This window comes from Rattus norvegicus, chromosome 16 (assembly GCF_036323735.1).
Source record: "Rattus norvegicus strain BN/NHsdMcwi chromosome 16, GRCr8, whole genome shotgun sequence".
Classification (NCBI taxonomy): domain Eukaryota; kingdom Metazoa; phylum Chordata; class Mammalia; order Rodentia; family Muridae; genus Rattus; species Rattus norvegicus.
Genome location: NC_086034.1, coordinates 83,057,380 through 83,083,606, shown reverse-complemented (window position 1 = coordinate 83,083,606; position 26,227 = coordinate 83,057,380). Strand labels below are relative to the sequence as shown.

At 47.8% G+C, this 26,227-nt stretch overlaps 1 protein-coding gene and 1 long non-coding RNA gene across 3 annotated transcripts; both read left to right on the top strand.

Moving 5' to 3' along the window:
- Nucleotides 1-763: 763 nt before the first annotated feature.
- On the top strand, nt 764-25,476 carry Lamp1 (lysosomal-associated membrane protein 1). Of its 2 annotated transcripts, XM_017599994.3 has the most exons (10): nt 764-929; nt 8,329-8,692; nt 15,236-15,357; nt 17,647-17,866; nt 18,244-18,402; nt 20,299-20,477; nt 21,998-22,117; nt 23,652-23,718; nt 23,804-23,974; nt 24,419-25,476. In XM_017599994.3, exons 2-10 carry the CDS (start codon nt 8,647-8,649, stop codon nt 24,556-24,558), a joined length of 1,224 nt encoding a protein of 407 aa, XP_017455483.1. In that variant the 5' UTR covers nt 764-929; nt 8,329-8,646; the 3' UTR covers nt 24,559-25,476. The 2 variants fall into 2 exon arrangements, with proteins under 2 accessions (XP_017455483.1, NP_036989.1); NM_012857.2 differs by lacking the exon at nt 764-929 and having other exon boundaries at nt 8,544-8,692; nt 24,419-25,236.
- LOC134482532 (uncharacterized) lies at nt 8,699-15,225 on the top strand. The gene is made up of 2 exons (XR_010058759.1): nt 8,699-11,291; nt 13,117-15,225. It is a non-coding gene; the product is annotated as an uncharacterized LOC134482532 (long non-coding RNA).
- Nucleotides 25,477-26,227: the final 751 nt, after the last annotated feature.

Genomic DNA, 26,227 nt, shown 5'->3' with positions numbered 1-26,227 from the left:
GGGTAGGAAGGACCTAGGGAAGCAATGGCTTCAGGGAAGGCCCTATCCACTTCAAGGATCGGGATGGAGAGGTGTGGGATGATGTCACAGGTGAGGCAGGTACAAGATAGAAGCAGGCCTGTCATTGGACGAGAAGGAAAGATGGATGGGAGAAAAGTTTGAAGGAAAGGAGGAGACTGGAATGAAAAGGAGGAAGAGACAGGAGGGACAGGGAGAGTAGCTGGTAGACAACATGGCAGGTGACGTTAAGATTCCGCTCTGTGTATTTACAGGTTGTTATGAATGTTCTCAAGGGATGGATGGTACTGGGCTTTGTATGTTTAGGTGTGCAATTACATCTTATCAATTGGGTCAAAGATTATTGTGTGGTCTTTCATGTGTAGATTTAAGTGTAAGGGAGTGTGGGGCAGCTGGTCTGGGTCACCATGGAGTTATGATGTGTGTTTCTGGCATGGAAACCTACCTTGGGAACTAGTTAGCTTGTTGCCAGGCTCAGAGAGAGGCCTTCGGCAGTGTGATGTGGGATGGAGCAGAGCCGGTGAGAGGCTTTGCTGACTGAGTTTTAAGATTATCTAGTAGATATTGTGGGACTCTGTGGTGTAGATCTAGTGGGGATAAAAGATACCCTTTTTTTTTTTTTTACATTTTTACAACAACAGAGAGGGTCCCAAGAAATTAAGGGACAGGCAGTGCCCCTACGTACTTATGGGTGGGAGAGGGGCAACATTAAGTCGGGAGCTATGTTCCAGGCAAACCACCTAGTTCTTTCCCTATTGCTGCGTTCCAGAGAAAAGTGCCTGGTTCCGTGTGGGGTGCTTGGGAAGAAACGAGCCCTGTGGCCCTGGCTTCTGTGGAACAGGCCAGGAAGCTCAACTGTAACAGGAGAGTGATGTAACAGGAAGATCTGACATCAGAAGAGGCTGGCGCAGGTTAGTGGGAAGAGCTGGGCTGAGGAGAGGCTGGTACTGGAGGGTGAGTGCAAACACCTGGTGTGCTAGACTCACGATGCATGACTGCCCTGGTAGCCTTCCTTGCCCTCTTCCCACGTCTGCCCTCCTGTCTACTCCCACTCAGATTTACCAGTTGATCCTTGATCCAAGTCACCTACTTGGTGCCCTGCCCATGTTTCTGGAAGTCGGATGAGTCTTCCTTTTTTCCTGCAGGGACAGCACTTTGGTTCCTTGGGTTGGTGGGAGAAGGCTATGGTATGTGTGGAGTTCAGAAGACAACTTAGGAGAATCGTTTAAAAAGTTAATCAGCTTTGCCGCCCCTTAGCCTTCTGTTCGAAGCAGACCTCAGGTTCTGGCTTTTGGTGGGCATCCTCTGGCCTGCGTTCCACTTCAGGTGGTGGTCTTCAAGCACTGTCCACTTTTTTGGGAAGCAAGCAGGGAGGGGGTCAGGCTCTCATTGGCCTGGAGCTCAGCAATGCACTAGTTCCAAGGATCTGACTTCCTGCTCCTCCCCATTGCAGTAATAAGCCATGTGATATCCCACAGACTCAGTCTTGTACTTGCAAGGCAAGCCCTTGACTGACTGGACAATCTTACCACAGTCTTACACACCTTTAAATAATTAAGTGTGGTATATAACAAGAAACCACCCCTGCTCCAGAGCCTAGAGCTTTGCCTAGTACTTTTGCCCAAGCACTAACCAAAGGGAGGCCTCACTCCTAGCTCTTCCTTGAACATTCGAAGGTCATCTTAGAGATAACTCTCTCCACCTGTCTGGCTTCTGTATCTTCCTAGCATGTGGGCCTTCTCTGCTTGTGGCCCTGTGACACCTGCGATAGTGTTACCAGGCAGTTGGGCTCAGGAAATGCCCTTTTCTAAGTTAGGACTCAGAAAGGCAGGCAGACCCCAAGTGCTACTGAGATGCACGTTCTGGTAGTGCGGCATGAGAGGAGCCTCTCTGAGAAGGAAAAGACACCCCTTTAAGAGGATAATTATCCCTTCCATCACTGTAGCATGCCCTAGGGTGAATTAGCTTTTATTTCCTGGAAGGTGAAGTTAGGTTCCTGGCCCTCTGATCCTCAGGCCCTCCTGAACTTTGAGGAGATGATATCGTCTAATGTTTTGAGTAGCGTAGGTCTCCCCCCCAAAACCAGTCCCCAAAATCACCGAGGGAATGGATGAAATTAGGGGCTGGATATGCGCCATTTCCACCATGAAAAGCCAGAGATCTAGTTCCAAAGTTGTTCACAGGAGTCAGTGTCAGGACCGGAGCCAGCCACACACCCTCATATAAACCTTGGTGGGGAAAAACATCCTGGCCTCTGGCCAGAAGAGAATCAAAGACATTCCCAACTTCTGACCAAGGACTCGGATAAGGCTGTGTGCTTTCACATCCCCATCCCCAAAATCCACCCGACCAGTTACTACCCCATGTTACAATCTGGGGCTCCACTTTCAAAAGTCATTCTTAATGCAGATTGCTACCCAAATGTGTCCAGAGAAGCAAATGGCACCTGCAGAGAAAGGACGCAGAAATACACGGAAGAGCACAAAGCCACAAAGCAGTTAGTTTTGTGAGCTGGCAAGAGCCTGGACACTAACTCGGGTTAGGTCTGTCATCCAGAGAGGGGAAGGCCAACACATGACCGCACAGGTCTTAGGCCAAGACTGTGAGTGTCTCCAGGATGATGAAGCAGAGTTGGAAACAACTGAATCCCAAGACAGGAAGGATGATGACCAGGACATTGAGAAGGAAGTCACGAGGACAACAGGCAGTCACGAGCCTAGAGAAAACTGGGGTGAAAGAATGCTCAGCTGTGGTGTGCACATGTAGTCGTCTGGGTCCCATGTGTGCCTCAGGTGGCAGCTAGGTTCAGCAAAGCCAGGTGTGCGGGAAGAGACGCTGTGCAGACTCTAGGGTGTCGACCAGGGGTACCGTAATGAAGGCTCTCTGCTGAGCCCCCCAGGACAGCACTGGGCTGTGGAGACTGCTCAGTAGCCCATGAAGACAAGTGTCCACAGTGGCCAAGCACTGGGACTGTGAAGTTGAGAGACACAGGGAAGTTCTGGCTTAGCTGGTCTGGCCTTCCTGGGCAAACTGTGTTAAGTCCTCAGAGCTTTGATGTTATCTTCCAGAAGAAGATAACAATCTTAAAGGCTTTTTCCAGCACATACCACACACCAGTTGAGTAAGTCACCATAGAAATATGAATCCTTCATTTAAAAACACTGTCGAGGTTAATTATCAACCTGGAACTCTATCCACTGAGAACCTATTCCTAAATGAAGGCAGGCAGGCTGGAATGGGATCTACAAGAATCCAGATGGCCGGAGACCAAGACGGCAAATGCTCGCACACAGAAAACTAATCCAAATGGTGTTCTTTAAGAACAAGGAATTGGGTGCTGGGGAGGAGCTCCCTGGGTAAAGTAGGTTTTGTGAACACATGACAACCCGAGATTGGATCCAAACCCTCACATAAAAATCTGTTAAGTCCAGCACAAAAGAGATCAGAGGCAGGAAGATCCCTGGATTCGGGCACAGCAGAAAGTGGTGAGTTCCAGAATCAGTAAGACCCTATCTTGGAAAATGAGGTGAAGAGGCAGACACCAGATCTCAAGCTCTTACACATACATGAGCAAGCACGTTTGTGCACATGTGTCGTGTGTGGGGATATACTGTGCACAGGTGTGTGGGGATATACTCCTCCTTGTCCACAATATCCATAAACTAGAACAAGTGTTTGAACTTCACTGTTTTGATAGCCTATGAAGGAAGCATTGTGTGTCGCTCTATGACATCAGACTTTACTAACTTAGTCAGCTTTGGGTGTACACACCGGGAGGTCATGGCACAGATTGGTGGGAGTTGCCGCCTGCATACAAGCTTCCACTTTTATGGGGTCCCCATAAGGAAATTTCTGTTACACCCTTTCCTTGGTCTGTGTCTAGTTTCCCTGATAAGACTTTGTGTGCCCAGAGGAGGACATCAGATGTCTTGGTCCATCGCTTTGTGCCTTGATCCCTGAGACAGGATCTGTCACTGAGCCTAGACCTAGGCTGGTAACCAGCAAGCTCCCCACTACCAGGACAATCGCCCTGGCTCTGTCCCCCGGGGTTAGAGGTGCCAATGCCACTACACCGGCTTTCACGTGTGAGTGTCCAAGGTTTGAATTTGGTCTCAGTGCTGCCATGAGCACGCTCACCCGCTGAGCCATCCTCCCAGCCCAGTTTTGTTTGCTGGATCCTGAGGTTCAAGGAAGCCAGAGTCTGATGCGTTCCAGGCAAGTGTCCTACCCCTGAGCCACATCCCTGCCCCTATTTAGTGAATTTATTAAGTTAAAAGAAAAATGGAGGAGGCATTTCTCCATTCCACCCCAACTTCTGAGTCAGGAAGGACCTCATCTTTGGATGAAGAGTCACAGGTCACTGAAGGGTTGGTTTCCTTTTTGTATCAAGCAGGAATGCATGGGTTGGGCTGACACCACTGTCCAGCCCTCGTCACAGATGCAGAGATTACAAGGCCCTGACTGAAGAGTGTGTGGCTTCCTCATGCCCTGGGCTGATGTGAGCAAGGCTCCAATAGGTCACCTTTGCTCGTCAGTGCCTGGAAACCAAGCACTCTTCGAAATCCCCCTCGCTGCTCCTTCCGGTTACAATCCTGAAATACAAATGGAGAAGTGGCTTCTTGTGAATTTCACTTCCCATTCTATTTCTCCCACCATGAGGAATGGACTTCAAACCACACGATAGCAAAAACTGCCCCTACTGCTTGTTGATTTGTTTATTGGTTGGTTGGTTGCTTGGTCTGTTCTGGAACAGGCTCTCTATGTAGTTCTAGTTGTCCTGGAACTCAGCTCTGTAGACCAGGTTGACCTCTAACTCCCAGGTCTGCTGGAGTTAAAGGTGTGCACCACTACACCTGGCAGAACCGCCCCTAGTAAGTGCCACTTGTGACCCTCTCTCAGCCAGCCTGTCATGGAGCACACCCAAAGGCCACAGTGTATGAAGCTGTGTAACTTCTCAGCCTGCAAATGCCCTCCAAGTGGTGCTTTTTGATTTTTGAATCTGCTTTCTAAGAAGGGAAGTTTTGTCTCTTTCTTGTGAGAAGACGCCTTTCTCTTTCATTTTTGTAATTACATTTTTTTTTAATGTGCATCAGTGTTTGGCCTGCATATATGTCTGTGTGAGGAAGTCAGATAGCTGTGAGCTGGGATTTGAACCCGGGTCCTTTAGAAGAGCAGCCAATCCTTTTAACTGCTGAGTCATCTTTCTAGCCCAAAATTCCTTTCTTATAACCTTAGAAAACAAACTGATGAGGTATAAATTCAAAGGAGATCAGTAAAACCCGACACTGTCAGAGACTAAATAACAACATTTGACCCTTGGAGCAACCAGCAGGTGAGCAACCCCATGGCCAGCTACCTCCTGGCGAGAGACTTAGAAACACATTAGGACACACGAGAAGGGTGCGGAGACAGGGCTCGGCATCGAGAGGGAATACTGCTTTGGCAAAAGATGTGGGTTCCATTCCTAGCATCACATTATATGGCTCACAAAAGCCTTTAACTCCAGCTCCCAGGGGATCTGATGCTTCTGGCCCTGTGGGCACCTGCACACACGTGGTGCAGAGACACACAGCGCGAGGAAGACACCCATGCATATAAAATCTTAAAACTTCAAAAAGAAAAGCAAGATAAACTCGCTGTAGTGCTTTGACATTCATTCCCTACTCTCTGAAAGCATGTCTGCTAAGCCTCTCGCTTCTGTGTTCTCTGTCAGTCTCACTGTTCTCCATTCAGAGTCACTGAAGTCAGTGTTGCGTTAGGTGAGGACTCCACGTGTACACACTAGATTGTCCACACATGCTTTAAACAGAAAAATAATAAGACTGAAGGGCCTCAGCCACTTACAGGACCTCCAAAAAGGATTCAGAAGAATGCAGGCCAAGCACCAAACATAGAACAGCCAGGAATAAAGATGGAGACACACAGATTCCACCGGGAAGGGGCAGCGCCCCCTCCCATGCTCGTCTGTGCTTGACACGTGTGCTTGAGCACGATCCCGACATTCACAGGGCCACGTTCTACCTCGAGTGTACTCTGGCCAGTATCTACACCTTAGCTTCAGGTGTATGGGAGATGCTTCAGGGGTTCTATCCATCACTAATTCTAACAAAATAAAAAAGGACCTTGGGGGAGGGACTGGGAAGCACAACTGGGTAGGCGGCTTTTGTTTCTGGTCAAAGAATTAATTGGTGGGTTTTTAATATCAGAATACCTAGAGAAACGAACATCTTAGAAGTTCTCGGATTATGCCTGAAGTTAGTTCTCTACTTCAGAGAGCAATCCAAAGCCAGAAACCATTTTCATTTACTGGACAGCATTGCTCAGGACTGCTGACAGACCACTTCACAAGAAAGGCATCCCAGGATGCTTGCTGCTTCCTGTCATGGATCTGAATGTAGCCTCTCAGGGGCTGCTCTAGGGCCACCCCTACTTGACCTACCACCATGCTCCCCACAAGGATGATAGTAGACTCTTAACTCTCTGGCCCCAAATAAATCTTCTGTAAGCTACCTTGATCGTAGAGTTTTATTACAGCAACAGAGAAGTAACCAAAGTCTTGGGATCACAAGCCTGTGCCCCCATACCTCATTCTCGTTTCCTACTATGCTCCACTCCCTTTTTTGACAGTCTGTGACCCTGACTGGCTTAGAACCCTGAGGTTCACCTACCTCTGCCTCTCAAGTCCTGGATTAAAGGGACGCCCGCCCGCCCATATTGCCAACCTTTAGAAGGACCTCGTTCCTACTTTAGATTAGAAACTGATCTTCGACCCATCTCTCCCAGTTTCTTTTTAAAATGTCATTTTATTTTGTGGAGGAGAGTTCTGCTTGAATGGCTGCCTACCCACTGTGGGTATGTGTGGTGCCCTCAGAAGTCAGAAGAGAGCAGCAGGTTCTCCAGAACTGGAGTGATGCATAGTTGTGAACCACAGTCCTACACAAATGAGCCATCTCTCCACCCACTCTACTTTTTCTGATTCTCTGGTCACAGAATAAACTACTCCTACATAAACAGTTTTTAAGTTTTGTTACTACGGGGTCTACAGTTCTGAGGAGGAAGAACTTAGCTTGAATGAAAAGTCTGTAACAGGAGGAATCCTCAAGCTAAAACTCAGGGCCTTCAAGGTAGGTATGGTGACACTGGCCCTTAATCCCAGCACACTGAAGGCAGAGGCAGGCTAATCTGTGTTGAGGCCAACCTGGCTACACAATGAGTTCCAGGACAGTCAGGGTTATACAGAGAGACCCTATCTCCAAAACAAAACGGTAATAACATAAAAGCCGGGGTTCTTCATGTCATGGTGGTACACACCCATAATCACTGCACTCCTGACAGAATGACCGCCCAGAGTCTGGCCCATACAAGTTCCAACTCAACCTGGGTCTTAGGATGACACCATGACCCAAAACAACAAACATTTTGAGTGTTACATTCACAAAAGAGGGAGATATTTTAGTATTGAATTCTTCATGGAAATACTCATGCCCATCAACATGATCTTCGACCATCAGGAATGCTCAAAAAACACTGCGCCCACACATGAAATCCAAGCACTCAGGAAGGAGAAGCAGGCAGATCTGAACTTGAGGCCAGTTAGGGATAGATACTGAAATCCTATCTTTCTTTTTAGAAACTATTTACTTCTCTAGAATTATTTTATGTATGAGTACACTACAGCTGTCTTCAGACACAACGGAAGAGGGCCTCAGATCCCATTACAGATGGTGTGAGCCACTATGTGGTTGCTGGGAATTGAACTCAGGACCTCTGAAAGAGCAGTCAGTGCTCTTAACCTCTGAGCCATCTCTCCAGCCCGAAATCCCATTTGGCGCCCTCTTCCGGTGTGTCTGAAGACAGCGACAGTGTACTCATATACATAAATCTTTTTTAAAAAGTGTCTTTCCCACATTCCCACCGTCTACATATCCTACAGGACTGTCCTCTGCCTGGACCACCGATTGGGACATGGATATACTTGGGGTTGGCCCTAGACACTAGTCTGGGCCTAGAGATCGCCTGCGAGCCTGAAAGTAGAGGCTAGCCTGGGACTAGGGCACGGATCTAGATGTGAATACCCACCTGGAAACATATGCACACTGTCCTTATATGTAAACACTGACCATGTATTGACCTAGACATAGATGCCAGCCTACGTCTGGGCTGCAGGCCTTCAGGGGCTTGGACCTGAACAGTGCCATGCAGCTGGCCTATGGGGCCCGGTCCAGCTTTCACAGCTTCCTGTTTCCATCCTCACTTTCTCCCGCAGTGATTCTTCCCTTTCTCAAAGCCACAACCTACTTTCCATTTCAGAACACTCGGGAAAAGGACGGATGGCTAAGCATCACGTGGCCTGGAGACCACGTGACGCCGATCGGCACGTGACACCATCACGAGCCAAGTGGAGACTCCAGGAGAAGAGAGTAAGCGGCAGGCCGGCGGGCTCTCGCGAGACCCTCGGCTCACGTGACCGGCGGGCGCGGCACTGTTCACGTGACAGGCGCTGCCGGCCGCAGGGTCTTCTCGGTGCCGGCGCCGCAGCTGCCGGGCCTCTCGAGTCGGTGGACGCGCCCTCCCGCCGGCCTCGCCGCCCGCGCAACCGCCGTCCTTCGGCCTCGGCTGCGTCGCGCCATGGCGGCCCCGGGCGCCCGGCGGCCGCTGCTCCTGTTGCTGCTGGGTGAGCCCAGGAGGGAGGGAGAGCCGGGCGGGGTCGGCGTCTCGGGACCGACGGGAACGGGGCGCCAGGCCGGGCGGGAACGGGGGTGCCCGGGCCGCAGGCGTCGAGTGGGCCTCGAGCCCGCCAGCCCGCTCCGCAGTGGCGCTCGCCGCCTCGGTGCCCGTGCGGGCCCAGCCTGGGACGCTCTGTAGGAGCTGGGATGGACCTCCTGCTAGGCAGTGCTGCTGGCTTTGAGCTACCTTGTGAGAGGAATGGGTGCTGCCCCGACCCTGCCTGGGGTGCCCTTCCTCGCCGCTGTATCCCAGCAACGCAGAGTTTGGCTGCAGTGCCAGCATCTGCAGGACAGGAGAGGGGTGGTTGGCCAGATCACCTGAGCGCACAGGTTCACGATTTCCCGAGCACCTGTCAGGACCCATCGGACCCCAAAATCCTGTGACTGACTTTATGGAATTTGTTTTCCCTCTTTATTTTGCTGTTTGTATGAAACGAACTCTTTAGTCTCTGTGAGAAAGAGAGAGGTGCGCTTACTCGGCGGTTTCAAACCTGAAGCCTTGCTGAGGGACCTGTGACCCTTCACGGTTCAGTAGTTGTAAACGCGAGTACCCGAGTTGCTGAAACAAGTTCTGTCGTGTCAGAATGGCGTAATTAGGAGAGTTCACAGGGCTTGGTAAATAGCAGGAGTTATCCAACACTGCCAAAAAATTTAAACCCTTATAATGTTTATGCTTTAAAAAAAGTGGGGGGGTGTCAACCATGTAGAACATACTGTCCCCAAACTCACAGGTTCTCGCTGCCTCTGCTTCCTAAATGCTGGTTGGGATAAAGCTGTGGGACATTGGGTTGGGCCTCTTCATGATTTTAAAACTCCCCTCTGGCTGGCATAGTGGTTTACACCTTTAACCCAACGCTAGAGAGGCAGGGGGATCTCTTCAACATGCCATTCTGGTCTACATAATGAGTTCTAAGACAGCCGGGACTGGAGACCCTGTTGCAAAAATAAAATAAATAAACAAAGAATGAATGAGTAAAACTAATCAATGGTGGCTCACACTTGTTAGACCTTGGGGGCTGGGGCAGGGAGATTTTAAGTTTGGGTCAGCCTGAGTTAGGTAATGAAATCCTTCTGTAAAAAAAAAAAAAAGAAAAGAAAAGGAAAGGAAAGTGGACGGTGGCTTATGCTTGTAATCCAAGCACTTAGCAGGCTGATGTGGGAGAATTTCTGTGAATTGGAGGCTAACCTGGGCTACAGAGTGAGACACTGTTTCAAACAAAATCAAAGTGGAGAGGATAGATCTGTGGCCCTCATTGAGTGCTGTATGCCATAAATTACGTCCCAGCTTTCACGAAGGTTCTTTAACAACTTTGACGGAGATCTGAGATGTGTGACTTCAAAAATAATTTTATCTTTAACCAGTTCTATAACTCTGGAATTGTTAATTGTTCCTAGGTAAAGCTCCTCCGAGCTGCTTAAGTGCTTAATAGAAAACAGCCTTGTGTGAACTGAAACTAGTAAGCGTGCTTGCTTAGTGGGGTGGAGTTGTTGGTGCTGACCCCCCGACCTTCCCCTTTCTGGATGAGCCCTGTACAGCAGTCTAGAAGAATGAGAGGTCTAATTAGTGTTATCCTGGATTGTGGGACCTTGAATTCTTCATTAGATTTTTAGTCAAGCTGTTCAGTGGCCTTGTAATTTTGAATTTATGTTCTCTTAGACACAATTCAGACATTGTCATATTGACCTGCCCCTTCCCCCTTTTTAAGATTTACTTGTTTATGTATATGAGAACACCATGACTGTCTTAAGACACATTTCTGGACATTGGATCCCATTACAGATGGTTGTGAGCCACCATGTGGTTGTTGAGGATTGAACTCAGGACCTCTGGAAGAGCAGTCAGTGTTCCTAACCTCTGAGCCATCTCTGCAGCCCAACCTGACCTTTTAATTGGACACACAGACTGTGGCCCCTGCACTGGGAATAGCCTGTCTCCTTTGCTCTGTTAAGAGCCCCAGTCCTGACACATGAGATTGTGTGGTGCTTTCATGAAGTGGCAGGTTTGCAGAGTAGTCCTGAACTGAATCTAGAGGAAGGAACTCTTGACACTTTCTCCCACAACACTCTGTTAGCTTGCCCTAACCCATGGAAGTTAGCCAGCAGGAAGGGAGCCATCCCTCTAGAGGTGGTAGCTAGTGCAGTGTGTGGAGTAGAACTTTGGCCATTTGTTTAAATGTTCAGAGGTGATTATCACTAGACAGGAAACTGAATTCAGGGTGTGGTTGGCTGGAGACAGGGTCTCACTGTGTAAGTGATCCAGGCTGGCTTACCCAGCCAGTCCTTCACCCCGCTGGAGAAGCAGTGTGGTCAATAGGCCACACACTGAAGCAAACAAACTGGGCCACTCACTTCTGATGCCCTAAAGCAAGCTACTATCTCTGGGCCTTTCTACCTCAGCAGGAGGGAGTCATGGTGACAGCCTTTTCAGGTTGCCATAGTAATTTAACTGAAAAGTACTTTAAGCAGTACTTGTCACAAAGTGAAAGTGTCACAAGTACTTGTTAAGCAGGGCTTGCTGGGCAAAGAAGAAAGCCCCCAACAAAAGTGGTTAAGTAGCAGGAGTTTTTGGTGGGATGGTGAGAACTGAGGTGTTCTGACAGCCAGCCTCTGGGCTCTTCACTCTTCCTGTTGTCAGTTTCGTAATCTCAAGGTGGTTAGGTGGAGGCTGCTGGCTCTAAGGTCATGGAGCTTGGTCAAGAGCTGCTGGCTTGAGTGTGTGTGCAACCCACTGTCTTACTAGTTGCAGGGAAGGGAATTTCCACAAGTGTAGTGTTTTGAAAGAATTAGCCAGCATTGCCCTTTGACCCCTGGAGAAATGAGAAACGAGCAGGTCATCATTAGCAGGCAGGTGGGGGCTCCTGGCAGCTGCTCTTGTCCCGGTCCCAGGATTGCTGTAGGCATCTTAACTGACTGGGGGACAAAAAGCTCTTTTTGTTAAAGTATTTAAATGTTGCATGCCTTTTAAACTGTTTCATCAAAGATAATGTTCTGTGTGTATGAGTACTTTGCCTGCATGTATATGCCAGTGCTTGCAGAGGTCGGAAGAGGGCATTGGATCCCCTGGAACTGGAGTTACAAATGGTTTAGATGATTGTGAGCTATTATATGGATGCTGAGAATTGAACCTAGGGCTTCTGCAACAAGTATTGTAAAGCACTAAGCCATCTCCTTATCCCGTTTTATTTTTTAAAACTTTAGCTTTGTCTTTTTATTTTATGCATATGAGTGTTTTGCCTGCATATGTATCTGCGTCGTGTAAATACAGTGCCCACTGAGGCCAGCAGAGAGCATCAAATCTTGTGGAACTGGGTTCATATAAGGTGGAATATAGATTCCGGATATATAGATTATTATAACCTGCCACGTTGTTGCTAGGTACAGAACCTGGGCTCTGAAAGAGCAGCCAGTGCTCTTAACTGCCGAGCTTTCTCCACCCTATTCCTTACACTTTATTTTTTTAAGATAATAGAACTAAAGGCAGGTTATTAAGAAAGAGGAAGATAAACACCAGAGAATAGGAACAACTAGTGAGCTGAGGAAAGGGAATGTTCTCGAAAGCCATAAAGTTTATTTCAAATTTTGGTGATATTGAAGGTGCATGTTTACTAAATTGGGGGGGAAGTATGCTTAACAAATTACTAGGATGACAAAAACACTGGTGAAAAGATGGTCTAGTCAGAGCTGGACTGTGCTCCCATGGGGGCATCTGCTGTTCTGGCCAGTGTGACCTCAGATCTTTGCTTAGGCCGTCTCTGGCCAAGGAAGCCTTAGGTCTGCAGTAGTGACCTTTCCTGCCTTTGGTGTTTTTTTAAAGATGTTTTGTGTGTGTATGTTTTGTGTATGTATGCTTTGTGTATGTATGCTTTGTGTATGTATGAAGGTTGTTCACAGAGGCCAGACGAGGGCGTTGGGCCCCTGGAACTGGAGTTACAGGTGGCTGTGAGCTACCTAATATGGCTGCTGGAACTCACACTGGGTCTTGAGGAAGAATGGCAAATACTCTTGGCCACAGAGCCATCTCTGACCCCTATTTTCAGTTGTTTTCTCTGAAATGGGGACTTGACATGTAGCCATGGGCTGGCTTAGAACTTAGTAGGTAAATCAGGTTGGCCAAATACTTATGTGGTCCTCTGTCTTTGCTTATTTAGTTTTGGGATTACATGTGTATGCCACCACACTTAACTATTATGCTCAATAGTTTGAGGTCAGCTTATACACAGGCAAGCGTTAACTGAGATGTGGGAGCCTCGATTGAGAAACCACCTCCAAAAAATGAAGCCTGCAGGGCAATTTTTAATTAATGATTGATGGGCAGGAGACTAGCCATGGTGGGTGGGGCCGTTCCTGGGCTAATAGTCCTGTGTTCTATAAGAGAGCAGAGGAAGCGAACCAGTAAGCAGCATCCTTCCATGGCCTCTGCATCAGCTCCTGCCTCTGTGTTCCTGCCCTGTGTGAGTTTCTGTCCTGACTTCTTCAGTGACCAACAGTGATGTCAAGTGTAAGCTAAGAACACCCCCAGGTTGCTTTTAGTCATGGTGTTTTATCACAGCAATAGTGGCATTCTCCAGATCACCATTCTCTGTGTTTAAAGTTGTAGTCTTATGTGTGTGCACTTGGGAGAGATTATATGTATTAGTTGTCCTTGGAGGTCAGGAGAAAGCATTGGATCCCCTGAAGTGGAGCCCAGAAGGTTGTGGGCTTCGGGCTCAGTGCTGAGAACTAGACCTATGTCCTCTACAAGCACTGACTCACTGCTTCAACCCCCACTCTGTTTCTAAGAGTCTGCATCCACTGTGGAGGATGAGCCACAGTGGGCTACTGTGGGAAATTTTACGTTACATGTTGTTTTGTGTGTGCATGAATGTGTTGGGCACACATGTGCCAGGGCTTGTGTGTGGAGGCCAGAGCATCTCAGTTCTCTCCTTCCAACATCTGAGTCCCAAGGATTGAACTCAGTCATCGGGCCTGGTGGCGAGTGCCTTTGCTGGGCTGTCTTGCCAGCCCTTGTGTGTTTTCAGGGTATGCTCTCCATCCACTGGGATGCTCTCACTAAAACCTGCCCAGTTATGAAGTGCACAGGACTCTGGAAGTAGGCTACAGTTTGCTTCCTTCCTCTAGCAGCTTTTTGAACATGAGTTTCAATGTTTGCTGTTAGCACAAGAGAAAGGATATATGGTGTCTTGGTGTCTAGTTAGGCTCTTGGGTGTGAATAGTAGTTACTCTTTTTTTTTTTTTTCAAAGTGAAATAAATTTGACTTTTTGAAGTTTGCATGTTTTCTTGGGAAGTATGATTTTCTAAAATTTTTTGTTTATTTTTAAGATAGTCTTGCTATGTATTCCCCATGGGCTTTGACCTTACTGTGTAAGAACATCATAGTGGAACTTCTGGTGATCCTCCTGCCTCACACTCCCAAGTACACACCTCAGACTCATGTCTCAGTATCCTTGGAAGACTATACACAAGCATGTAGCAGCAGAGACAGGTGACATGCTGTCACCTGACACTGAACAGTGTGGTTGTTGCCCTGTAGTTGTTGGCTTTGGAATGAGCAAAGGTACCTGGCTTTGTTCATTTGTAATCTGTAATGATAGTTGTCAGAGAACTGTGCCACCCCACCTCCCCACCCCTGCTGCCTTTTTTCTGGAGACTCGGTCTCACTGTGTGGTTGTAGCTGGCCAAGAGCTCACTATAAGTAAACAAGGCTGGCCTCAAAGTCACTGAGACCTGCCTTCCTCTGAGTGCTGGGAATAAAGGTGTGTACCGCCACGGCCGGCTAAAAATACTGCTGCTGTAACTTGTTGCTGAGCACCTTGACTAGGACAGTGGGATTGTTCATTAGTTTATAAATAAGTCTCCTCTGTACTGCCAGGTTGGTAGACTGCTGATCCTCTTGCCTCAGCCTCTCCAGTGTTAGGGTTACAGATGTCAGCTTTTTTAGATGTATTTAACAAGCCAGAAAGGAAATCCCCTGAAAAGATCATTATTTACTAGAAAATCTTTAGAACTTCCATGTCTTTGAACCTCCACAAATAGGGCAGCCTTCACATGTATGGGTTGAGAAGGTGACCAACATTGCTCAGTCATATGCCAGTGGAATCCAAGCCCTGTGTCTGAGCTCATGACTCTGCCACACGACTGGTCTGAGAAGTAAAAACAGACTAACTGTTTAGGACCACAGTGAGAACACTCATTGCAGGCTGATGCTTGCCTTGAGGTATACCTTTCAGGCCCCATCACATCTTACAGATGGCAGCACTCGGGAGCTGTGGGTAAGATTGTCATGTTGATGGAATGGCCATGAAGGTGGCAGTTTCCTATGGAATTAAGAGTCAAGCACTTTCAGGTTTGGGGGATCAGGAGTAGGACACAGCCTGCAATAGACGATGCAGAAAACAGATAGCAGTTATATGATTCATATTCTCTCTCTCTCTCTCTCTCTCTCTCTCTCTCTCTCTCTCTCTCTCTCTCTCTCTCTCTCTCCTGGAAGCAGCAGGCCTTGCACACAGCGCCCCAGCACTGTTCGAGGTGAAAGACAACAACGGCACAGCGTGTATAATGGCCAGCTTCTCTGCCTCCTTTCTGACCACCTATGATGCTGGACATGTTTCTAAGGTAGGAAACGTCAGCATTGTGGGATTCTAAAAAATTCCCCTCCTTTGTCTGGCCTTGTCACTTGTGCAGATAGCTTCTAGGCCCATCAGTGATCTCTGCTGTTGTCTGCTGGTAGCTGCAGCCACAGCAAACCACCGTTGAGTGATCCAGTTTCTGGATGCCTTCATGAGTGTTTATAGCCACCTTGAAGAACTTCACAAAGTCAGCAAGTTTGCTAAATGCTTTCCTGATGCTGCTTGCTTAGCTTTCTTGTATTTTGCATGTTCAATAAACCACTCTAGAGTTTTATGATGTGCTTCAGAATATCACTATGTTCCAAGAGATGTGTTCTAAGTGATGGCTTGCTGAGCAGTGCTGTAGACTGTTCCTTTAAGAAAGATGTTCTTAGTGGCACACATCTTTAATCCCAGCACTCAGCAGGAGGCAGAGGCAGGCAGAATTCAAGGCCAGCCTCTGGTCTACAAGCTTAGAGCTCGGGACCAGTCAGGACCACACAGTGAGATCCTGCTTCAACAAATAAGCAAACAAAAAGAAAATATGTTCTTAGTGGTTACATTAAAGCAAGTTTGTGTTTCTATAGTTCTTAGATTACTAGCAGATGAGCATCGTGCATTTTAATTTCCTGTTAGTAGACATTTCACACACTCATTATATATGTAATTACCCTTTTGAGTGCATCCCCGGATCACGAGATACACCACACCTGCAATCTACTACTTAAAAGGGTCGGGGGTTCAAGCATAGCCTGGGCTGTATGAAACCCTGTATCAACAATTCATCCCTGAGTTACATTGGAATTGTCCTGTCTCTCCCGCAGCCCCATACAGCAGCACTCAGTTCTGCACTAGAGGGTGGTAGGACTGACCCTGCAGGTTAACTCTTCCTGGGAACTTTTTATTAGTTTAATTACTTATTTTTGTAGATGGTGCCTGCATTTCTGTCTGAAGTACACATGTGCAGTGCCCACGAAGGCCAGAAGAGGGAGTCAGGTACCCCAAAACTGGAGTTTAAGATAGTTGTGAGCCATCATGTGGGTGCTGTGAATTTAATCCAGGTCTCTGGAAGAGATCTTAACCACTGAGCAATCACTCCAGCCCCTCTAGTTTACTTTTTTAAGTTGGGAGAGAGGGTAGTGTGCTACAGAACTCAGATAAAGTCAGAGGATAACTTGGAATTGATCTTTCTACCATGTGGGTCCTAGGATTGAGCTTGGGTTGTTGGGCCTGACGGCAGGTGCATTTACTCACTGAGCTGTTCTCCCACCTCTGCCTTTTACTTCTCTTAGGTGATTTTGGAGCCTGGGATTGGTGAGGGTTGGTTTGTCCATGTTTATGTGTGACAGGGTCTCCCATATCCCAATGTGACTTGAAATCCCTAATCCTCCAGCTTCCAGTTCCCAAGTGCTAGGATTACAGGCTTGCCCCAGCACACTTGGGTTATGCAGTGCTGAAGAAAGAGGCTAGGGCTGTGTGTGTGTGTCTGTGTGTCTGTGTCTGTGTCTGTGTCCATCCGCGTGACAGGGCTCTACCTGCTGAGCTCAGTCTCTCACCCTTGTAAATACTCTCTAAAGAGATATTTTTGGGGTTGGGGATTTAGCTCAGTGGTAGAGCACTTGCCTAGGAAGCGCAAGGCCCTGGGTTCGGTCCCCAACTCCGAAAAAAAAGAAAAAAAGAAAAAAAAGAGATATTTTTATTCCAAAAACGAAGTAGCATCAAGTTAGATCCTTTACTTTCAAGGTAACTTTGGCTTTGATTCTTTTATAAAATGAAATGAATAGTAGGTTTTTCTAAACTTTACACTGTGCTTCATTACACAGCTATGTCTTCCTGCCTCTGCCTCCTGCGTATTGGAATTAAGGTGTGCACACAATGAGTGGGAAGCAGGTTGAACCCTAACTCCGCCAGGTCTCTCTCACTGGATTCACTTGTCAGCTTGTTTCTGTCAGCAGTGAGAGTTGTTGTGAGCTTGTTACTGGTTCATTAAACTGAGTATTTATAGAACACTGTACCCATACCCTCCACAGCCTGTTAGTACTTCAGAATACTCAGAAATGTTTGAAGGAGATGGAAATGCTGACTACCCCAATTTAAGTCATACACATTATTTGCATGTATTGAGTTGTGTTCCACTAATTTTGTACAAATACTGCACCAAGTCAAAGTCTCTGTGAGTGCCTACTTTAAGATGGCTTGGCAGTTGAGTTTCTGCTGTTGTCCATGCAGTAACTCTTGGGCAGCGTCTCCTTAGCATGCATTCTCATGGAGTTGTGTTGGGTTGCGTTTGCTCTAGGTCTCGAATATGACCCTGCCAGCCTCTGCAGAAGTCCTGAAGAATAGCAGCTCTTGTGGTGAAAAGAATGCTTCTGAGCCCACCCTCGCAATCACCTTTGGAGAAGGATATTTACTGAAACTCACCTTCACAAAAAACACAACACGTTACAGTGTCCAGCACATGTATTTCACATATAACCTGTCAGACACACAATTCTTTCCCAATGCCAGCTCCAAAGGTAAGACTTCGGCAAAAAGTGCAAGTCCGAAGGGAAGAGTAGGGAACTTACTTTCTGAGTCGTGGCTTTCTGTCTCTTTTCTGTCCCTTTTCTTCTAGATGCTTGCCAGAACTTGAGTATGCTTTCCCTGGTATTTAGGCCTTTTCACTGGCCACTGTGTGGCTGACTGCATGTTGGCACATGGCATGGAATTCCCTCTTCCTCTTCTCCACCTCCTCCCTCTCTCAGTCCCTGAGTTTTACAGTTTTTCTTCTTAAACTCTAATAAAACTGTTCTTAAGCTTCACAACAAACAAAAGACTACAAGATGGTGGTATTAGGTCACTGTTAACTTAAGGACTGCTACCACATTGTGTGTGCTTGTTGATTGGGATCCAGGGCCCGACACTGTGGATTCCACAACTGACATCAAGGCAGACATCAACAAAACATACCGATGTGTCAGCGACATCAGGGTCTACATGAAGAATGTGACCATTGTGCTCTGGGACGCTACTATCCAGGCCTACCTGCCGAGTAGCAACTTCAGCAAGGAAGGTAAGTTTCTGGTGATGTGGCTGCAGTGACACTGCACAGTGGGTCGGGTCTGTACCTCATCTGGCAGCCCCTCTACTTTTAGAACATAAGTAGCCTTTGACTAGGAGGATAGGTTTGGTTAATATAAGTGGTCTCAGTCATGCCTGGAATACAGAAGAGTGATCCTGTGGGTGGTAAGCAAAACACTGCCTGGAAGCCAGTTTCCTCAGACCAGCCCAGGCATCTCAAGAGGAGGTGTGACCCTGGCCTGCACCAGTTCCTCAAGCTAGTGTGCCTGATTGCCACTTCACCCCAAATCCTGTCAGTCAGCTCTGAAACCATCCATTGGAAAGGTGAGGGCATGTGCTCGTCAGCTCTACCTGGCTCCCCTCCTCATTAGCTTTCCTTTTCAGGCCTCGTGAGTAATGTCAGTGGAGACTGGTATGACTAGTGGCGGGCGCTGTCTCAGTTCTCAGTCAGTTGCAGGCCAGGGAGTGTAGTGTGTATTTTCTCAGTAGATGACCCTAGTCTACCACCTAAAGTTAAAAAAGAAAGTATTTCATTACATATAAAGCTAGTTGTAAGGGTCAATGCCTAGAGGCATAGATTTACTGCCACAGAAGCTACTCCCTTATTTAAAAGGAAGTAAAGTGAAGCTGGAGAGATGGCTCAGCAGTTAAAGATCATTGGCCTCTCTTCCAGAGGACTTGGGTTTGAACCGCCAACACCTGGGTGGTGGTCGCCAGCTCTCTCTGACTCCAATTCTAGGATGACCTCCTCTGGCCTCCCTGAGCACAAGGCACACATTAAACGTATAAATCAGGCACACAAATTTACATGCAGGCAAAACTTTTTGGTTTTTCAAGTCAGGGTTTCCTTGTATAGCCTTGGCTATCCTGGAACTCTATAAACCAGGCTAACCTTGAACTCAGAGTCCACTTGCCTCTGCCTCCCAAGTGCTTTGATTAAAGATTGTGCTACCATGCCCAGCTTCAGGCAGACACTTAAACACATGAAGTGAAGTTTTCAAAGAGCAAGTAAAGCACTAGCTGGACTGGGCTCCTTTTGAAGAACAGGTACTTTGCTAAAGGTAAATCACCAAGCCACCTCACTCACGCTGTTTATCCACACCTCTTTTGTTGTTGTCACTGTTCCTGTTGTGGTTCTAATTGTGTGTGTGTGTGTGTGTGTCTGTGTGTCTGTGTGGGATGTCCACACAGCTGAGGAGGCCAGAGGTGTTGGCTCTCCCTTGGATCTGTGGGAGATGGTATGCTGCCCAGCATGGTGCTGGGAACTAAGCTCAGGGTTGCAGTATACACTGAACATCAACCCATCTCTCCAGCCCAGTTATCCCAGTTATCTCGGTTTTAATCTTTAAGCTTTGTTATGTGAAACTTAAACATATGAGAGATTCCGCCATGACTTTGAAAAGTTAGTCATAAAAGCCGGTTAAAATAGACTTCCTCCCTCCCCCCCAAGCAGGCTCCTGCACATCTTTGCTGATAATGTGACTGTGGTTAAGGGCCTGACTAGAGTCTAACAGTGTCCCCATGTGACAGCTCAGTGTCAACACTTAAATGCATGCTACATTCATGTGTATGACATGAACTGTTTAGCAGGGTGGATGTTTCTCTTGGTCTCAGTATATTTGCTTGCTCACTGAGAGGGAAGGCTAAGATGGGAAAAATATTGGGGTGGGGTGCAACAGAGACAACAAGTGGGCTCGGGTGCTCTGGGTACTCTCTGCTTCCCAGAACCCACCGTCCATGTGCCTTTCAGACACAAGATGAGGAACTGCCCTGCAGAGTAGCGTTCAGAAGTGGGTGTCTCCAGTTCTGACATACTCTGGCATCTGGGGTAGTTATGAGCAAGCTGGATTTTGCACGGTCCTTCTGACTATCTTTACTGTTCCCGCAGAGACACGCTGCCCACAGGATCAACCTTCCCCAACTACTGGGCCACCCAGCCCCTCACCACCACTTGTGCCCACAAACCCCAGTGTGTCCAAGTACAATGTGACTGGTGACAATGGAACCTGCCTGCTGGCCTCTATGGCACTGCAACTCAACATCACCTACATGAAGAAGGACAACACGGTAGGGAGGATGGTGGTTTGCTTTTATTCATCAAACGAATGTGGTGCTGTGGGCTATTACATAGTGTGTCATCAGTTGTGCAGATGAAGGCAGGCAGTGCAGGGCTGTGCCCCACCTGCACCTCTGTCCACTCTGTGTCGTGGGCTGTATCTTCTGTTTCTTCTGCCCATGAAAACCCAAGATGCTAGGTAACTCCGCACCTCACACGAGTGCCTTAATCCTCAGTGAAACATTGCATTTTCCTTCAGCTTTTAGTACCAAACTTTGTGTTAATTGTTTGTCCTGACAGAAACAGTATCTGTGGGGATAGGAGACACTTGGGGGTAATTGAGCCAGGCCAAGGTTGTAAGCACCTGTAGTCCTAGCCCTTCAGAAAGAATGGGTGCTTGAGGCAGAAGGACCAGTTGAGACATTGAGGCTGGAGAAAGCTAGGCAAAGCATCAGCTGTGTTAGTCAGGGTTCTCTAGATGAGCAGAACTTAAGATATCCAGAGATATCCCCATGTAAGCCGTCCTGACAAATCATTGCTGTGAAGAGACTCCAGGACCATAGGAACTCTTATAAGGGGAAACATTTAATTGGGATTCACTTACAGTTCCAAGATTTAGTCCATAATCATCATGGTGGGGAGCATGGCAGCATGCAGACAGACATGGTGCTGGAGAGAGTTCTACCTCTGGGTCAGCAGGCAGCAGGAAGAGAGACACTAGACTTGGCTTGAGCTTCTGAAACCTCAAAAGATGCCTGCCCCTCATCCTGGTGACACACTTCTTCCAGTAAGGCCACACCTACTAACAGTGCCACTCCCTATGGGCTTGTGGGAGCCATTTTCATTCAGACCACCGCTGTGTGTGTGTGTGTGTGTGTGTGTGTGTGTGTGTGTGTGAGAGAGAGAGAGAGAGAGATTGATTGATTGATTGATTGATTGATTGATTGATTGATTGATTAGAATGGCTTATAGGCTGTAGTCAGCTTGGCCAAAAATACAGTAGCTGTTCAGGTCACAAGGCTGGATGTCTTATCTGGTCTTCTGATCCACCAACATCCCTAAGTCCTAGGCTCCAATGATAGTGAAGGAGGAGCAGGCAGAGAGCAGCTTCCTCCTTCTGTGTCCTTCACATAGGCTGCCACAGGAGTGTGACCCAGATTAAAGGTGGACATTTCCACCACAGAAGATCAAGATTACAAGTGGGTCTTCCTACTTCAGATAATTTAATTAAGGAAAAAATCCCAGGGGGATTTACCCAGCCACTTGGGTTTTCATTAATTCCAGATGTAGTCAGGTTGACAGCAATAAAAACCACTACGGGGACTGATCCAAGTCACCTATGCAAGGCACAGCATTCTGAATAGTAGGCACTGTTTGGGGACAGAGACCGGCCAGGTGTGGTTACTGACTCCTGACTTGGTAGAGTGGGTGTGTTTGCTCCACGAGCCATGAGTGGTGTCCGCTGTGACTTGAAAGGGTCACCAGAGCCCAAATGATAACTCTTTTGCTTTTTTTTTTTTTTTTTTGTCAGACTGTGACCAGAGCATTCAACATCAACCCAAGTGACAAATATAGTGGGACTTGCGGTGCCCAGTTGGTGACCCTGAAGGTGGGGAACAAGAGCAGAGTCCTGGAGCTGCAGTTTGGGATGGTGAGACAGTTGTCTTTCATCACTTGGTGGGTTCACTGGGCTCCTCCTGTGCCACCTTTTCCACACCCTTGCTGTGGTGGCAGTCAGGAATCTCCTCACCTCTTACCAACACACACACTGACATCATTTATTTTGCTCCTATTTGGGGAGACCTTCCATGGGCTGTGTAATTGGGGCAGCTACAAAGAGCAGAGTGTGAGCCGCCTGCTTCTCACGGCTGCTTTCCCCGGTCTGTGCTGTATCCTGGGAAATGCCCCTGTCTATGTACAGTTAGCAAAGGAGATTCTGTAATGGCGCTGGAAGGCATCTTTGTGTGTGGTGCTAGCTAATGTTTGTGCCCAGGGCTCCTACATGTCTCACAACCGTACCCCAGCCAGCAGAACTTTTTGGTGTTTTGTTTTGTTTTTTTAAGACAGGGTTTCTCTGCATAGCCCTGGCTGTCCTGGACTTCTATAGACCAAGCTGGCTTCGAACTCAGAGATTCCCTGGCCTTTGCCCTAGAGCACTGGGGTTAAAGGTGTATGCCACCACAGATGGTGTCAGCACAAATACAAGCTTATTAATAACTTCTTTTTTTTTTTTTTCTTTTTTTCGGAGCTGGGGACCGAACCCAGGGCCTTGCGCTTGCTAGGCAAGTGCTCTACCACTGAGCTAAATCCCCAACCCCTAATAACTTCTTATAATGAGTTTTAAACTTTCTGTTCCATTCTAAAAGACAATCTTTTTTTTTTTTTTTTTTTTTTTTTTTTTTAAATTGCATGGTTCCTGTCATCTCGGGTAACCTGGTACCAACAGAGGTCTCAGGTGTTAGGCATGCTGGTGCATGTTTGTTTGTTTGTTTGTTTGTTTTAAAGATTTTTTTTATTTATGTATGTGAGTACACTGTAGCTGACTTCAGACACACCAGAAGAGGACATCCGATCCCATTACAGATGGTTGTGAGCCACCATGTGGTTGCTGGGAATTGCTCTGGAAGAGCAGACAGTGCTCTTAACCGCTGAGCCATCTCTCCAGCCCCTGGTGCATGTTTTAATCCAAGTACTGAGAGGTGCAAACAGGAACGTGAGTTTAAGTCCCAACTGGGCTACATAGTGACAACCCATATTTAAAAAAAAAAGTCTTATGGGGCTGGGGATTTAGCTCAGTGGTAGAGCGCTTGCCTAGGAAGCACAAGGCCCTGGGTTCGGTCCCCAGCTCCGAAAAAAAAAAGAACAAAAAAAAAAAAAAAAAAAAAAGTCTTGGGGCTAGAGAGGTGGCTCAGTGATTAGGAACAGTGGCTGCTCTTTCAGAGGACCCTGGTTCAGTTCCCAGCACTCACATGGCAGTTCAAGGCCGTCTGTAGCTCCAGTTCCAGGGAATCCAGCGCCTTTATACAGATGTAGGCAAGACACCAGTGCACCCAAGATAAATAAATCTTAAAAACAAAATCCTGAAATAGCTAACCAAAATGTTTATTTTGTTTGTGTGCTACAAATGTATAGGTCCTGGTGACCAGATGATGCCTGTGCTGGCTGACGATTGTCTTTTCTTTCAGAATGCCACTTCTAGCCTGTTTTTCCTGCAAGGAGTTCAGTTGAACATGACTCTTCCTGATGCCATAGGTGAGACCGGCTTCTTCCCCTCCTTCAGGTCATGTGCTCCTCACCCAGTGTAGCCTGTGCTTGAGCAGACTCTCTCACATTGCAGAGCCCACGTTCAGCACCTCCAACTATTCCCTGAAAGCTCTTCAGGCCAGTGTCGGCAACTCATACAAGTGCAACAGTGAGGAGCACATCTTTGTCAGCAAGGCGCTCGCCCTCAATGTCTTCAGCGTGCAAGTCCAGGCTTTCAGGGTAGAAAGTGACAGGTTTGGGTCTGGTAAGTAGCAGAGGCGGCATCCAGAGTAAGGGTGACAGCAGAAGCATCTTAGAACCTCTGGTGGGACAGGATATGGATAGGGAGCAAGCACCCTTTTCCTCTGCAAAGACCTTTCCTTCTTCCCAGCTGAGACTTCCCTTTGTAATGAGGGAACTGCAGGAGTGGGTATGTGAGGTAGGGATGTCCTGACTGAGGAAAGACAGTCAGTGGCTCTTTCTGAAAGCTGACCAATGGTCCAGTGGTCGGCACCATTCATTCCGACCTTGGTGGAGCAGTTCTGGGATTACCCAGCTGCATAGAAAACACTGGTGTCTATAGACTTCCCGAAGGTGTGGATCGTTTGGTCCCTAGCCTGGCTTCTTCCCTTCTCAGGCTGGGAGGAACAAGTGGGAGGGGAGTGCGGACCCTGGAGTGAATACCCTGGGTTGTGTGTCTGTCTTGCAGTGGAAGAGTGTGTACAGGACGGTAACAACATGCTGATCCCCATTGCTGTGGGCGGGGCCCTGGCAGGGCTGGTCCTCATCGTCCTCATCGCCTACCTCATCGGCAGGAAGAGGAGTCACGCGGGCTATCAGACCATCTAGCCTGGTGGGCAGGTGCGCCACAGACGCACACGGGCCTGTTCTCACATCCCCAAGCTTAGATAGGTGTGGAAGGGAGGGAGGCACACTTGTGGCAAACTGTTTTCAAATCTGCTTTATCAAATGTGAAGCTCATCTTGCAACATTTACTATGCACAAAGGAATAACTATTGAAATGACGGTGTTAATTTTGCTAACTGGGTTAAATATTTTGCTAACTGGTTAAATGTTAATATGTTACCAAAGTAGAGCTCTAAAGAGGACAAGAAGGCTCCACGCATTTGACTTTTAAGACTTGGTGTTTGGTTCTTCATTCTTTTACTCAGATTTACGCCTTACAAAGGGAATCTCTGGTCCAGACACTTGGGCCTGGCAAGGGTGGCTGATGGTGGTTAGGCTGCACACTTGAGAAGCAAACAGGAGCAGGGACGTCCTGCCACACAGGCACGCACAGGGTCAGCCTCTGGACACTTGGCTTGGGCTGCCTGGCCTGGGGGGCTAGACTCTGGCATCTGGCTGGGCACACCCACCAGTGTTTCTGTGCTCTGCCGCCTGTGAGCTACCACTTTCCTAAATAGAAAATGGCATTATGGGGTTGGGGATTTAGCTCAGTGGTAGAGCCCTTGCCTAGGAAGCGCAAGGCCCTGGGTTCGGTCCCCAGCTCCGGAAAAAAAAAAAAGAACCAAAAAAAAAAAAAAAAAAAAAAAAAAAAAAAAAAAAGAAAATGGCATTATTTTTATTTACTTTTTGTAAAGTGATTTCCAGTCTTCTGTTGGCGTTCAGGGTGGCCCTGTTTCTGCACTGTGTACAGTAATAGATGCACACGGTTGACCTGTCCTGCAGCCTAGGTGGGTTGTACACTGAGCATCAGCTCACGTAATGCATTGCCTGTAACGATGCTAATAAAACGTCTCCTTCTTAGTCTGTCTGGACCTGCGCTTCTGTGATGCGCCAGGAGAGCCCTGGGTATGATGCTGAGGGGATTTTAGCAATCTGGGGAAAGGCAGGCTGTCGCTCACGTGCTTAAGGTTTGGGGTAATGTCGGGAGAGCCAGGCTTCTGGTCGCCTATGAGAAAATGAAATGTTCTGTTAAGGAACGGTTACTAGTCTCTCTGACGTGGTCTGTTGTTTTGAGGCAGATTTCATGTAGCTCAGGCTGGTCTTTCTCTGTAGCATACTCTGCTTTTGCCTCACAGTGCTCGGATAAGAAGCATGTGACATGGATAGGGTTTTTAGATGAGTCTTAGGTGACAACAGATGGCTCTATGATTGGTCTCCAGGAGTGCTGCACCTATGTCACAAGAACCTATACACAGTAACGTGTGGTGACTTGAAGAGGTCGTCCAGAGCTCAGTTTCCTTCACTCTGATCTCTGCAACCTCCCTTCTGTCGACAGCAGACTGGGACATGTCAGACTCGGGCAGCTGCACCCATCTGCAGTATCTCCTGCGTGCTGGTGGGATTTGTACACTGGAGAACTCCAGTGACCACAGCCTCATATCCAGGGTGTGAGAGATCACCATCTTCAGGTGCCCTGCCCCCCATCTTGTAGACCAGCTTCCTCCAGGGGCAGGAGACAGAACAGCTCTGCCTTATAGCAGCATCATGTGCCTGACTGCAGAGAATCCAGACTGGCAGGAAGGGCAAGGTCTGGGGAGAGGAAAGCCTGGTC

What these genes read in the sequence shown, in the direction of transcription:
- Lamp1 (XM_017599994.3), top strand. Translation starts at nt 8,647, where the DNA reads ATGGCGGCCCCGGGCGCCCGGCGGCCGCTGCTCCTGTTGCTGCTGG. An exon ending in GCTGCTCCTGTTGCTGCTGG is followed by an intron (nt 8,693 to 15,235) that starts GTGAGCCCAGGA and finishes TCCTGGAAGCAG; the next exon opens with CAGGCCTTGCACACAGCGCC. An exon ending in TGGAGCTGCAGTTTGGGATG is followed by an intron (nt 22,118 to 23,651) that starts GTGAGACAGTTG and finishes CTTTTCTTTCAG; the next exon opens with AATGCCACTTCTAGCCTGTT.